The sequence below is a fragment of the Strix aluco genome, chromosome 20 (genome assembly GCF_031877795.1).
Source record: "Strix aluco isolate bStrAlu1 chromosome 20, bStrAlu1.hap1, whole genome shotgun sequence".
In the NCBI taxonomy this organism is placed as follows: Eukaryota; Metazoa; Chordata; class Aves; order Strigiformes; family Strigidae; genus Strix; species Strix aluco.
Genome location: NC_133950.1, coordinates 5,875,576 through 5,888,544, shown reverse-complemented (window position 1 = coordinate 5,888,544; position 12,969 = coordinate 5,875,576). Strand labels below are relative to the sequence as shown.

The following is a 12,969-nucleotide window of genomic DNA, read 5'->3' as shown; positions in this document are numbered from 1 at the left end:
CAGCTAACTCATCATTTGTTAACAACCATGTTTATTAAAGTTAACGAGCTCTATTTTTAATTCTATAGAAAGTAATTTTTCTTTTTTCCCCTCTTTTTCTAAAATTTTTTGTAAAAAGGGAACACCTGCTCATCTTCTCTGCCTTTCACATGCCTGGAGTCACGTTGCTAGATCAGGTTTGCAGCCTTAATACCTTCTCTTTCTCTTTTATTTTTTTTTTTAAAGTGTCAAGACAAAAAAAGCTACCAAAACAAAACAAAAAACAGGAAAAAGGTATTAAAAAACCCCAAACACACACAGAAGAGAAGGGGTCCTTTGACACAGCTCTGTGTTTAAGGAGACAAGCTGGTCTGAAAAGTAAAGATGGCGACAGGCTTGCAAAGCTGCCGTGTGATGGGGCTGGGGCCAGGCCGGGTGAGGGGTTCACCACACGCTGCCTGCGTCACAGGAGAAGAATAAGCCCAGGTCAAGCCAACTGTTGTAGGCCAGCACAGAGAGCAGATGGTGCCTGCAGCCATGCAAATCACAAGGTTTAAAGCGCACTGAGTGATAAAGAAAGAACAAAAACAACCTGCCCATCTCCCATAAAGCAAGCAAAAGAGATAAGACGCACACGCGAAGCCCAGCGTATCAGCTCCAAAACCATTCCCAGCAGCAGCTCGCCCTTCCCCACATCGGTTTCTGTCCGAAGCTAGCAGGGGAGATGAGCTTTGGTGTTGCTATTACCAGCCACCTTGTGATTTCTGTTTCCACGTGAACTCAGCCACAGTGCCAGGTGCCAGCAGGTATTGCAGCACGGGGTCTTCTTTCACCCCAGTTTCAGCAGCCCCCTGCCCCACGCAGCCAGGCAGAACTCACCCAGCACCAGGTCCCTGTCCCTTGGTGCCTGCACCACCCTGCCCTGCACCCACACGCCACTATCTGCAAAGCCACAGGCAGCTGATGGGAAGGAGGAAACTCGAGGGACGCAGGCTGGGCACAGGTTCTTGGGAAAGACTCCACTGCCTGCCAGGAGGAAGAGCACCTTCAAGGATTGCGCCTCTAGCAAAGAGGAAGGTGGTTGTGGGTGGCTGCCTGCCCCCCGAGCGCAAGCAAACAGCAAACACTGCCACGTCTAGATGCTCTCAGCAAGAAGGAACCTGTGCCCCAAGCGCACCACCGTCAGATTTTCAGACAGAGACCAAAAAGCAAGCTGTAAGCATCTGAAACCTCAGCTCAGCCAACCGATCAGATAGCCTGAAACAGAACAGACACTGACCAACAGCTTCCATCAAGAAAAACACAGCCCAAAGTTTGAACATAGATCAGCTTTCCTTTTTTTTTATTTGCTAAGCCAATAATATATATCCTTGCTGCAAACGTCTACTTAAAAACCCTACCTCTCCTCTAGCCGGACTTCTCGTAAACTGGGAATAACTTCATTTTTCTCATGAACTTACCCTGCTGCAAGACTAATGCAAAGAGAATTGCAGAGAGCCGGGGCTCAACCGCAGCCCCACAGCTCCCACACATGGGAATCACAGAATCATCTCGGTTGGAAAGGACCTTGAAGATCATCTAGTGCAACCGTTAACCTCACACTGACAGATCCCAACTACACCAGATCTCTCAGCACTATGTCGACCCGACTCTTCAACCCCTCCAGGGATGGGGACTCCACCACCTCCCTGGGCAGCCCATTCCAACGCCCAACAACCCCTTCTGGAAAGAAATACTTCCTAATATCTAGTCTAAACCTGGAAGGGGCACCCAGGCCCTCGCCACAGACACTGGCAGCAAATAAAGAGCCTCAGTCTGTCTAACAGGGACCAGCCTGTTTTCCCAACCTTTGTTGCAACAAGGAAAGGTCTTGATATTCCTGCTATTAAATTGACTCATGCTGGAAGCCCCAGGATTTCCAGCAGGTTGTTCTTAGCCATACAATTCTAAGTTTTTCTTTTATTTTATAAGCAGTACCCCCACTCCACAAATCATCTACATTCTCCCTTCCACAGAGGCATTGCTGCTGCTCAGCCCATGATGCCTGAAGAAAAGCCAGTGCAGGAACCCTGGAGTCAATCAGACTAACGACCACCCTCCCTCCTCACTGCAATTACCAGGAGCTCGGCGCAGGCCCTGGCCAGCGGCGGGAGCTCTCAAAGCAGAATTTCCAATGCCAAGAGAGGCAAGAGAGAAACCATCACTATTTTCCTGTGAGAGTGAAAAAGCTGGGTGCCAAGGCAAGGCTAACCGAGGTGGCACCTGATGGGCTCTCCTGGTTCCTATCTCAGAGGACACATCCCTTGCTAGCAGCGGCGGCAGCTTTACAACTTCCATGCCTTGCTCTGAAACAAACAAAAACTCAGCATCAAGGTAGAAAATAAAATAATAATGAAAAACAAAAAGCCAACTGTGAATTTTGAAACATTTTGATCAAAAAGAAACTACAGGAAACCCCTGCAAAGTGCTCGAAGCCTCTTCCCCCCAGGCCAGCGCTCTTCCCCTCCTTGCTCCATCACCACCCGGCAGATGCAGCACCCGGCACCCAGCACCGACGGGCACCCACCGGGCACCCACCGCCAGCCGGGCAGCGCTGCCCATTCATTCCCACCGGCCCACGGCTCCACCCAGCCAACTTAGCAGCAACTTCACCGCAAGTGTCAATACCTCCATTTTTTTGTGTGTGTTGGGTTTTTTTTCCCTCCCCTCCCTTAAATTCAGAGCAAACTTCCCTTTCTGCTCACTCTCCCCATGCCCCAATCCGTCGGCTCCCGATTGGCAGGGAAATCCTATACCCACCCTCCCCGCCGAGAAATGTCTGCTCTTGCAGCAGTCCCAACAAAAGCCAACTGCCAAGCACAGGCTGCTTCACAATAAAAGTCTCACTCTCTCCATTTTTTTTTTCCTCCTTCCCCACTTTCCCGCAGCCGTTCGCCTCCATTCCCTCGCCGACCCCAGACTGATTATTAACCTTCCGTGGCTGGAGAGCCTCCATAAAGAGTACACACCACCAGCAATGAAGCATTATCCCCCCCTCAACCCTTTTATTTTTAAGTTTCAAGGGGAAGGAAAAATTATTGCATCTTAAGAATGACTGATTAGGTCTTTGAAAGGGCTTTAAAAGCCATGAGGATCCAAGCAGAGGAGCTAGTACTGGTTTAGTCTTTCCTCTCCACCTCTGTTTACAAGAAAACAGGCTTCCTCTCCTCCGTGAGGTCTTTGGAGGGGATGGAAGACAGGTCAGACCGGCCAAGGAAAGGCTCTGCAGCATTTCCAAACAGACGATGACTAGAAACTACAGTGGTGCCTTTAAAACAAAAAAAAAAAGCCCACAAAAAAACAAAAGAAGAGAAAAAGAACAAAGCTGGGAAACACAGAAAGAGCTTTCTCAGCCTCCTCCTTGGCATTTTCATCAGCCATCCGGGTGCCCTTCAAAAAGGTCCAAACAGGTTTTATAGGCAAAGACAATACATGCACAGCAAAACTCCAACATATTGCAGCTTACCAAGCCCAAGAGACCAGTGAGTTACATCATGAACCAGAGCTCTCTCCAGGCAGACCAGGAAGGAGCGGAGGTTGATGTGCTAAGATGTCTACCTTCACCAGGGTCTTTTTTTTTTTTTTTTTTTTTTTGTGTCTTAAAAATCAACCGTCTAGGAACCTGAGGCTTTGCAGCAGCATTATTCTGATCAGAGCCATGCAGCTGAAGCAGGTCGATCTGAAAGAGGGCTGGGAGCAGAAGGACCCCTCTGAAACTCTGCTCGCTCCCATTTGGGGCAGCAGCTTCACCAACGCATCTGCCTGCAGAGCCACCGGGACGGACAGGACTGATCCTGCCCGGCCTGCGAAGCCTCCAGCTGGGAGGTGGCCACCAACCCCTCAGAGGTGACACCACCGGGCACTGCTCTCCACGCACCCCACCACCAGCTCCCCGGCAGAGCTGGGGCTCAGGCAAAGCTCTCGCCAGCCCTTCAGCTGGGCAGGATTTCACCTCCTGCGCAAGGTGGCAGCGAGGTTTGCAATACACACTGCAGCAAGGCAGAGAGGTAAAGTTCTCAATAAATGAAGCAACCCTAGCAGCAGCAGATTCTCATTCACTCATTTTTTTCCTCCCCTTTTCTCCTAAAAAAACAAAAAGCAACACCACAACCCAAACCAACTTACTCATAATAACCTTTGCCTTAAAGAGAAGACAAACATTTTGTACTTAATTATATAGGAAGTAATGACTAAGAAAATGCTTGTAGAAAGAGAATGTTTCTTTTGTAGGCACGTGAAGGCTGCTCTTTTCAGATCTTGGTGCTGCTCAGGTCCTGCTGTGCATGGGCAAGGTCTGGGATCACTGCTCGTGGGGACACTGACCATGGGCCTGTCATTAGAAGCAGCAGAAGCATTTGATCTGGAGAAGGAAGGAAACGTAACCGCCAGCCTACCTGGCCTACAAAGCAGTCACCAGTCTCAAAGCTCCTTTTTTTTAGGTTAAGGCCACTTCCTTATAAGCCTCATGCAATCATGTGAACATGGAATTTTATCTGCAGCTCACAACAAGCACTGCCCTCAGCCTGAAGTTTGTCCCCACATCAAATTCTTTGCAATTCTTCTGTCTCCTGAATTCCTTTCATGCAGACTCTTCCTAAAAGAAAAGAAACACTTCCTTCTCGACCCCCATGTCCTCTCTCCTATTCCAGCTGCACAGATCAACTCCCAAAACAGGGGGAAGGGTAGGAACGAGGCACAAGTCCCTGCATGCAACAGCTGGGAACAAGGAGACACGTGCATGAAACACAACAGGACTTAAAGTGACTTCTCGTAAGACAACGCGATCCACAATGGCGTGCAGGCTTCAGGCAAGGGGGGTTTGCAGAGCCCATGCCCTCCAGTAAAGGGGAGATCCATTTACACTTCCTCACTGCTTCCCCGCTGGGAAGCATCGTACCCATCTAGCTGTGTCCCAGTAGAGTTAAAGCCAGTGCAACTTGTATGTGCAGGCAAGTGTAAATCCAGAGCAGACAAAGGCATCTCCTTCCACAGGCTGAGGTTAGCAAGGAGTACAGCTGCTGCCTGTCTTCTCCTAGCACCCATGAGGGGAGGGGGGGAAGAAAACCCTAAAATGGAGACCAAGATTCATCACTCTCTCTAGCAAAAGCAAACCAGCCATTTCAGAAACACCCAGTCCCCAAGAAGGCTTAGCCAGGATAAAACCGTAGCACCAAGAGGACCCTTGAGCAAGCAGGGTGTAGCAGCCTGGGGAATGGGAGCTGGAAGGCAGCTCACCCCCATCAACGGGGCTCAGGCACCTCTTCAGCCTCCGCGCTCCTCTTCCTCCCACCCCCAAACCACCACAGCCAGCGGAGCAGCTCCCTCTGCCCCTGCCCGTCCCGACGGCGCCCGGCGGAAGGGCTCATCGGGTCGGCGGAGGAGGGAAAGCCCCGCATGGGCTTCCCTTGGGACCTGGAGGACCTCGCTCAGCTGCCCGCACCACCTCCGTCTGGGTCACCTCCAGCCATCGAGAGGCCAGCAGCAAGACAGCGACGCCTGCGAGCGGGAAAAAGCGGACAGGGAGGGGGGAGTGGAAAAAAGACAAAAGAAAAATAATAATAAAACTTGCACCCTCGGGCCTGTCCCTCTAATAACTACAGCAAAACCTCACCAAGGCTTTACTCTCCTGGAGGGTGAGAAAGCGACACAGCGCTGCCCAGCACCCGAAGTCCTAGAGGTGGGAGATCCTCACACCCTCTCCTCCATGGCCTACGGGCTTCGTCCCCGGCGTGGGGCCTTTTTTTTCTGCTCTGTCATTAAGAGTGGAGCCTGGTCTTTTCCTTCAATCCCAAGAATTGCACTGAATTAGATCATCTTTCTCGGCTCACCTCCCCCTACAGGCTGCTCCCGAGCATGCTCAGCTCGGCCTGGCGCTGCCATTTCATAACTGCATTGTTTACAGACACACACTGACCTGCCATTTTTTGACAGGAGGAGAGGAGCGGGCGTTTGCCTCCCCACCGCTCGCGGCCCCCCCAGCCCCTCATAATAAAAATCCGCTTTGGAGAAGGGAAGTTGCAAAAGTGTAGGAAGTAGCAGGCTGTGGGTTTGTGGTAGTGGTTTTGTTGTTTTGTTTTGTTTCGTTTTTTTCCCTTTTCCCTCCTTGATTTAGGTCAAAATCCACCTGTTTTGGAAGGAGAAGTTAACCCCTTTGGGGGTTGGGGGGAGTGCGGAGGAGAGGTCTCGCAGAGCTCGATGCAAAATGCCAGCCATGATTTTTAGCTTCTTCAAATCACAACCGTGCTTCGATGTCACCTAAAAATATAATACCCAGCCCAGTCTGCCATCCTCCGTCAAGCCTTCCTCTGTGAGAGAAAGGGTTGGAAATATGGTATTTCCCTTGAATAAACAAGTTGGCTTAGTCCCAGCACATACAGTTTTCTCCTTTAAATGCAAACCAGAGTATTTTTGCAGGCACACAGGAAAATGAGGAGAGGAGGAGGGGAAAAGTTCCTCATTTAACACCAAGAGCTCCATGAAAAGCCTTGCAAGGTTGCTCCGAGCCCCTGTCCGTTTCAGTCCTCTCCCTGTCCGTGCTGATGATACTTTACAGGTGAAAGCAGCTCTGACTTATGACGGAGAGAAAATGCCAGAAGAGCTAGAGGTTTCCTCATCCTTGGAACAAGGACAAGTTGTGAAAATCTTCCTTTGCAAGAGGCACTGTGCTGCTCCGACACAGTATGGCAGCATTGCAGGGAAGACGCTTGCACGTCAGATCTTCTTAACCCCCACTGCCTCGACCCTTCTCCACCACGTCCACCAGCCTTCCCCCTTCCGATGGGGACTGAAGGAAAAAGATTAATAAATTACCTGATTTGGGGGAAGCAAGCTGTTATGTTGGATCCGAGAATACTTTTTTAAAAGAAACTTGCTCTACATTTTTTCCCCTCTTTTTTCAAGGATACTTTCCAATTAGCTCGTACAGTGTATGAGCTTCGCTCCTGCTGTTTTCCTGACTACTGTAAATTCTGGCAGGCAGTGCTGCCCGCTGCCTGTCCTCCTCTTCTGCCCCCCTCCAAGACCAACGCCACCATACAGCAAAGCCAGACCTTCCCTCCTCCACCCAAGAGACCAAGTTGCTCACATAGGCACAGGGAAGGATGGATCCCACAGGACCAAGTGAAACATGAGGGGACATAAGGGTCTTCTCCTCTGCAAAGAGGGGTTAGTGTCAAAACTCTAAATTCACAGGAGTTAAAAATAACTGGCTGAAAATGGTAGTTAAGGGCTATAAATTCAAGATTCGTTTCCAAATCACTGACATTACATGTCGCTGCAGGAACATATGGTCCTCAGAGCCTCACAAGCAGGGAGCGCACGCTGTCAGAGCCCAGAGCCTTTCAGTTGAACCAAAAGCAAGGTAACTCTCCTTCTGCGGTGATTCCTTGACTGCTCTCAGCTCCAGGAGTGGGAAGGGGAGAAGGAAAAACTTCAGGGAAAAGCCACAAAAGGACAACAAAGAGGAGCAGCAGGAATCAAGCCAGCTCTCCCCCAAACCAGCTGGCCAGGAGGGTGAAGCTCAATGAAACTCCTTGTTTACCTGAAAAAAATAGCTCCCTGCCATTGCACGAGGTGCTCACGATCCTCTTTCCTTAGAAGATGACACTGCGTGGGAGAGGTGAGGGGAGCTGGGCTCCAGTGCTGGCAAAAGGAGTCCTTGGACAACCACTGCAGTCCAAGCCTCCAGGTCATGGGCCTGCTCCTGCCCCCTGCACCCCTGTTGCCAGGCCCAGGGCTTGTCTAACAGGGGCTGGTTAGTAGAAAATATGCCCCATCTGTGCTGCAGAGCCAAGCTCTGTCCAAACATGCTCTTGGGAAGAAGGGAAGAGCTCGTGTTGGCACTTAAAAGTCAGTTAAATACATGAAGGGGAAAAAACCTAAGATCCCAAGGCCCCACTTTGGGGCTCTTAACCCTTGCTGAAAAGCAGCACGAAGTCCAGACCTCGGGTTTCTCTCTTCCCTCCAAAGTAGGTCAGGCTTTTCAGCGTCTCTCTGCAGATGCTTTCAAAGGGCATCAGCTGGCAGGGACGGAGCATTAGGTGTTTTCGACCGGTGTCATCGTGGTCACCACCACACAGGAGCACACATTGCACACTTCAGTGTTTTTTTGGTTACTTGTTTCCTCAGTCTTCATTAAACCCAAACGCTTTTTCCCCTGGATGGGAGCTGATCAGGCAGAAGACCTCTGCTCTTCACTGTTAAAAAGAAACCTTATTTCTCTCCTTATGACTTCTTCTGATGCCTTTTCCTTTAGCACACATCTTCTAGATGATGAATATTAGACATATTTATAGTCCAGTGAAGATACGATAGATATTTAGATTAGGTATCACAGATCATCCTGTAAGCTCCCTAGTCTTTTAAATGCCATCTTCGCGTCTCACTCCTCAATTGAATGTTCAATAATCGTGTCTGCATGGCAATTTCAGGGGTCTCCCTCAAGCACAGCAAGCTCAGGCCAGTGTTTTGCCTGCTGGCAGGGGTGCCCAGATCCCCACGGCTCTGGGACCTTCGATGCCCATCCCAAGTCCCACCGAGGTCTGTGGCAGCCAACAGAGCTGTCTGCATGCAACACAAACGACAGCAAAAAAACCCAACAAGAGCATGGCAGGGCCAGGAGAATGAATTTAAGGTAACTTAAAATAAGCTGCAGACATGGGCCTCCTGCCATGAAATCAACCACGGATATTTTGTTTTAATCAGCTGTTGCCTTGGATTGCAAGCTATTATTAAAAAAAAAAAAAGAGAGAGGGGAGGAAGCCACCCCAAAATAAAAAGGATTGTTTCTTCTGGTAAAATACTGTTCATTTTTGCCTCCATCCAAAGAAGTGAGCTGTAGGCTTGCTTGATGCAAGCAGAGGCTGTCAAAGGAAACTCAGTGAGGAGGTGCCATGAGGCCACAGGCCCTCTCCTCCCCTTTGGAAGTTCAGTCTTCGAGCAGCTCGGACATCCCAGGGTTTGCTCTTCTTGCTTACAAGAGCTGCAAGCAGGGAGGGCTCCTGGGAGAATTTTCCAGAAACTTCACAGTTTAAAAAAATTTTTAAAAAGGCACAAAAAAACCAACAACAAAAAAAATCAACCCCAAACAAGCCTCCCCACCCCAGAAGGCAAATAAAAGACCACCCAGACGCAAGGGAACAAAAGCCCGAGCTTTCCCGGAGCCAGGTGAGGGCAGATGCCGAGGTACCTGCCCGCCCATGGCACAGCACAAGGCAACAATCACCACAGCACAGAGGGAGCCTGGCCAGCCTCCTCCGGCCGGCTCCCCAGCGCGCCCCGCGTGCCCTCCCGCGCTCAGGGCAGGAAAATACATGTGTATAGAAACAAATAAAGAAATAACCCCCAGCTACATTCCCCAAACTATCTTCCTCCTCTCCAAGCTTCTCCTTCCCCAGCAGGAGACAGCCTGCCTGCGGCCAGGGCCGGCGGGGAGCTGCTCTTTGCGAGGCATGGGAGGTGGACCCTGCTGTACCTGCGGACATCTGTTGTCTTCTTCTGGTGAAGACTCAAAGAGTTGCATATTCCAGATCCTCATGAGCAGTGATTCAGTTTCTGCTCATGTGATAAAAGCTCCCTCTACAGAGTGAGCATGCCCAGAGGAGACCATTTCACTGCTCCCTCCAAGCTGCAGCCATTTCACAGAGAACCTGCCGGCTCCAGGGCGTCCATTGGAGCGCGATTATCCCGGGCATCCCGGGGACGCACCGGTAATGCAGATCATCTGTCAACTTTCTGACAGGGTGCCAGGCCTCAAAACTGATCGCTTGCCTGAAAAAAAAAAAAGCCTTTTAAACCATAGAGCGAGGTGTTCTGTCTCAGTGGCCTTCAAGAGTAGCCCTTGCCCGCAGGAAAAGGAGAGGCAGGAGGGACAGGGAGGGATGCTGCGTGGCTTGGGGACGCTCCCGTGCTGATTTTGTTCTGCTTAATGAAGCGCCCGACCTCCGAGTGCTGGGATGAAGGCACACGGGTTAAACTGGTTCAGTGTGCAGTGTCCAACTGCAAGTGCATTCGAGATCCGATCTGCTGAGCTGAAGGGGAGCTATTTTTCTCTTTGGGGATTAATAAGACAACCTGACCTGGTACAACCAACCTTAAAAGGGTATCACAAACAGAGTCATTAAAAAGAGGGGAGGGAGAAATGGAATAAGGGGGGAAAACCCTAATGAAGTGATAGTGCACTACTAGGTGCAGGAGCTCTGAGCTCAGCCTATGTCAAACCATATGATACAGCTGGCCCAGCCAGCACGATAAAAGACGAAATTTTAGCTTCAAAATAAAAGTCGTTTGTCTCTGTTCCACTTAACAATTAAGCATAAACTCTTGGCAATCTTTGTATCTGCTCAAGCTCCCAGTAAAACTGCCGGAGCAACTCGCAGGAACATCTGTAAGCAGAGATCAGCTGGAAGGGATTCAAGTGAAAGACTGGCATTTATGGGAGGCAGGAGCAGGAGGCTGCTGGAGCTGGGTGTCGTGCTGGAGAACCTCCCACCCGAGCAGGGGGAGGGCGGCCGGCAACCCTGGAGAAGAGGCCAGAAGGAAGAGGAAACTCAGAAATGGACTGTGACACCACCCGCTTGTTCTTGGCCAAAGAAAAAACAGTTTTCAAAAAAAAAAAATAAGAGCACAGAAGATAGTTCTCTTTAAGAATAGAAATTAAAATGAAGACAAGCTGAATGTAATGTGTTACAGTGGGCCAGAGGGTACAGGGAGCAGCCTGCAATGTAGGCAGGCAAAAAGGCCATCAAAATCCATAGTGAGGTTTTGAGGAGCCGAAGGACTCTGCCTTACACCTTGCACCAAAAGCAGGTATGTAAATTCAGGCCTTCAGCACAAGCATGAACCCATTGCCTGCTCTGCTCTACCCATCCCCTCCTCTCTGCTGAGCATTGCAGAAACGTGTCCTGCCATTGCATTATTGCAGGCTAGAAACATCAACAAGATACATTTTCTCCAGCCCAAGCAGCTAATTCACCACTGCGTCCAGGCACATTTGCAAAACAGCGATAGTTAAAGCAGCACAAGAGCCTGCCACAGATCTGCCTTGGCTACAAGGATGTTGTTTTTCTCTCCACACTGTAGAAGTTTCACTACTAAACAGTTAAAACACACAAGGCTAAATCGAGATGACTGAAATTCATAGAGAAGGAATATTTGAGGTGACAATATAAAGCAAGGATCTCTCTTTCACCCATTGGGTTTTTGTTTGATGTAAATCTTAAGTTTTAATATACACAAAAGGAGATTTTCCTGGCCTTTCTATCAGTTGCTGAGAGGTGTAGAGGTAACTCATTTAAGACAAACTCAAAAATCCCTGAACAAAAGCAACAAAAACCAACTACACAGACAGAAGTTGTATTATCCACCGCATCAAAAGATTACTGTAGTTCAAACCAAGGATGGCTTTAAAACAGTTGACGCTGCATTGCCCTTCCTTGCAGCAAGAAATTACCAAGCTTTCATTAAAAACACAGAAATAGAAACAAAGATATTAACAAAGGCAGTGTCGATGAACTACCACAGTCAACATCCCATTTCAGAGATAAAATAACGACAGAACCACACCACAGCCTCAGCCTTCCCGTGCATGAAGAAGGGCAGCACTCCCCACTGCATCTCAACACTAGACATGTTTTTACTGCTGAAGTTAAATGCTTTTCAAATCTCATGGCCATCCTTGAAAGCACTAAATACTGTGGGGTTTTTTTAAAAAAAAAAAAAAAAAGCAAAGCTGATCAGGGTATTGCAGATGCTTCAACAACCAACTTGAGCAAAATGATCGATCGGCATCGTACCAGCATCTCTGCACAGCACCGCGTTCACAGGGGATGCTTGTGTATTGATTAATAAGACCTTAAATTTATGCCAACCAAAAGGAGAAAAAAGCTTCCAGGACACAGCCACTCCTGCGCCCAAGCAAGGTCTGTCGGCTGTCAGAGGTGTGAGACTCCTGCCCCGGGACCCCCCTTTCCCCCCTTTTGCAGAGGTCAGCTGCTGCAGAGGCACAGTCTCTTTTCTAGCCACCTGGTTAGAGACCCATCTCCAGGCTGGCCGAGGAAGCAGTTTTTCTAACGTTGTAGCATAAGAACAAGCCCTTGCCCCATGAAGCTTTCCCCTTTATTTAACCCAAGTATTCTCCAGCAGTTTCCCCACCAAGCTGGTACGAGACAGCATAACACCCCCCTTTCAAAATATCTTCTACCAGGGACCATAAAACTACAAGGTATTTTTACTCTGGGGCTCTCTAGCCTCTGTTCTCTGATTCAGGGCTTGAATATCCTTTCAGAAATCTCACATTTTCAGGAGGAAGGCAGCAGCACAACAACCTCCTTTCACAAAGGACACCAGGTTCCTCAGGGCTTTTGCTTAATTACACCATTATGTATGGCATTTTCACAGCTCCCTAGCAGAGGAAGTGCAAGTGGGAGGCAAGGGGAGATTTTTCTTTCTATAGGAAGAACAATATTTAGCTCTGCAAAATACGGGGGGTTTTCCTTATTTCCATCAGGCTCCTCTTCTTCCAGACCCTCCAGTTGCTCCAATCTGAGGCTCCCTTTCAGCCTCCTCAGAAGCGATCCCAAAAGCACGACAAGGTGAAGGAACCCTCGATATGAGCATTCCTGCTGGAATCCTGATTTGCTTCTGCACTTCTGCACTATGAACCACTCCCCAGCTCCACTGCAAGCTGTGAAAATGCCTCCCTTCCCTCCTCAGCCATTATGTACCACATTTCTTAACCAGAATGTCCCAGGACACACTGAATGAATATCCTCAGCATCCTCCAAGGGAGCCCAAATGTCCACCTCCAGGCTGAGGTAACAGCCTTGAAGGAGCAGGCAGTCATTAATGCACACTTCTGGAATCACAGATTTCCCCACCTTTCAAAACCTGTTTTCCCTGAAGTTTCCAAGCCATCTCCCTTCCTGCCTCTCTTTCCCAAAGTTGAAAACTGCT

At 49.3% G+C, this 12,969-nt stretch overlaps 1 protein-coding gene across 14 annotated transcripts in view; it reads right to left on the bottom strand.

Annotated features, from left to right (window-relative positions):
• EHMT1 (euchromatic histone lysine methyltransferase 1) overlaps positions 1-12,969 on the bottom strand; it is a 123,683-nt gene that overhangs the window by 64,795 nt on the left and 45,919 nt on the right. For 2 of the 14 annotated variants that reach the window (XM_074846122.1, XM_074846124.1), the window contains exon 1: positions 9,491-9,560. The exons of 5 other annotated variants lie outside the window; for them this stretch is intronic. In XM_074846122.1, coding sequence (XP_074702223.1) covers positions 9,491-9,553 — 63 coding nt within the window. In that variant the 5' untranslated portion in view covers positions 9,554-9,560. Of the gene's footprint in view, positions 1-2,646; positions 2,669-3,484; positions 3,532-5,629; positions 5,813-9,490; positions 9,561-12,969 lie in introns of those variants that run through there. 7 more of the 14 variants (XM_074846133.1, XM_074846134.1, XM_074846132.1 and 4 more) reach the window with 5 other exon arrangements.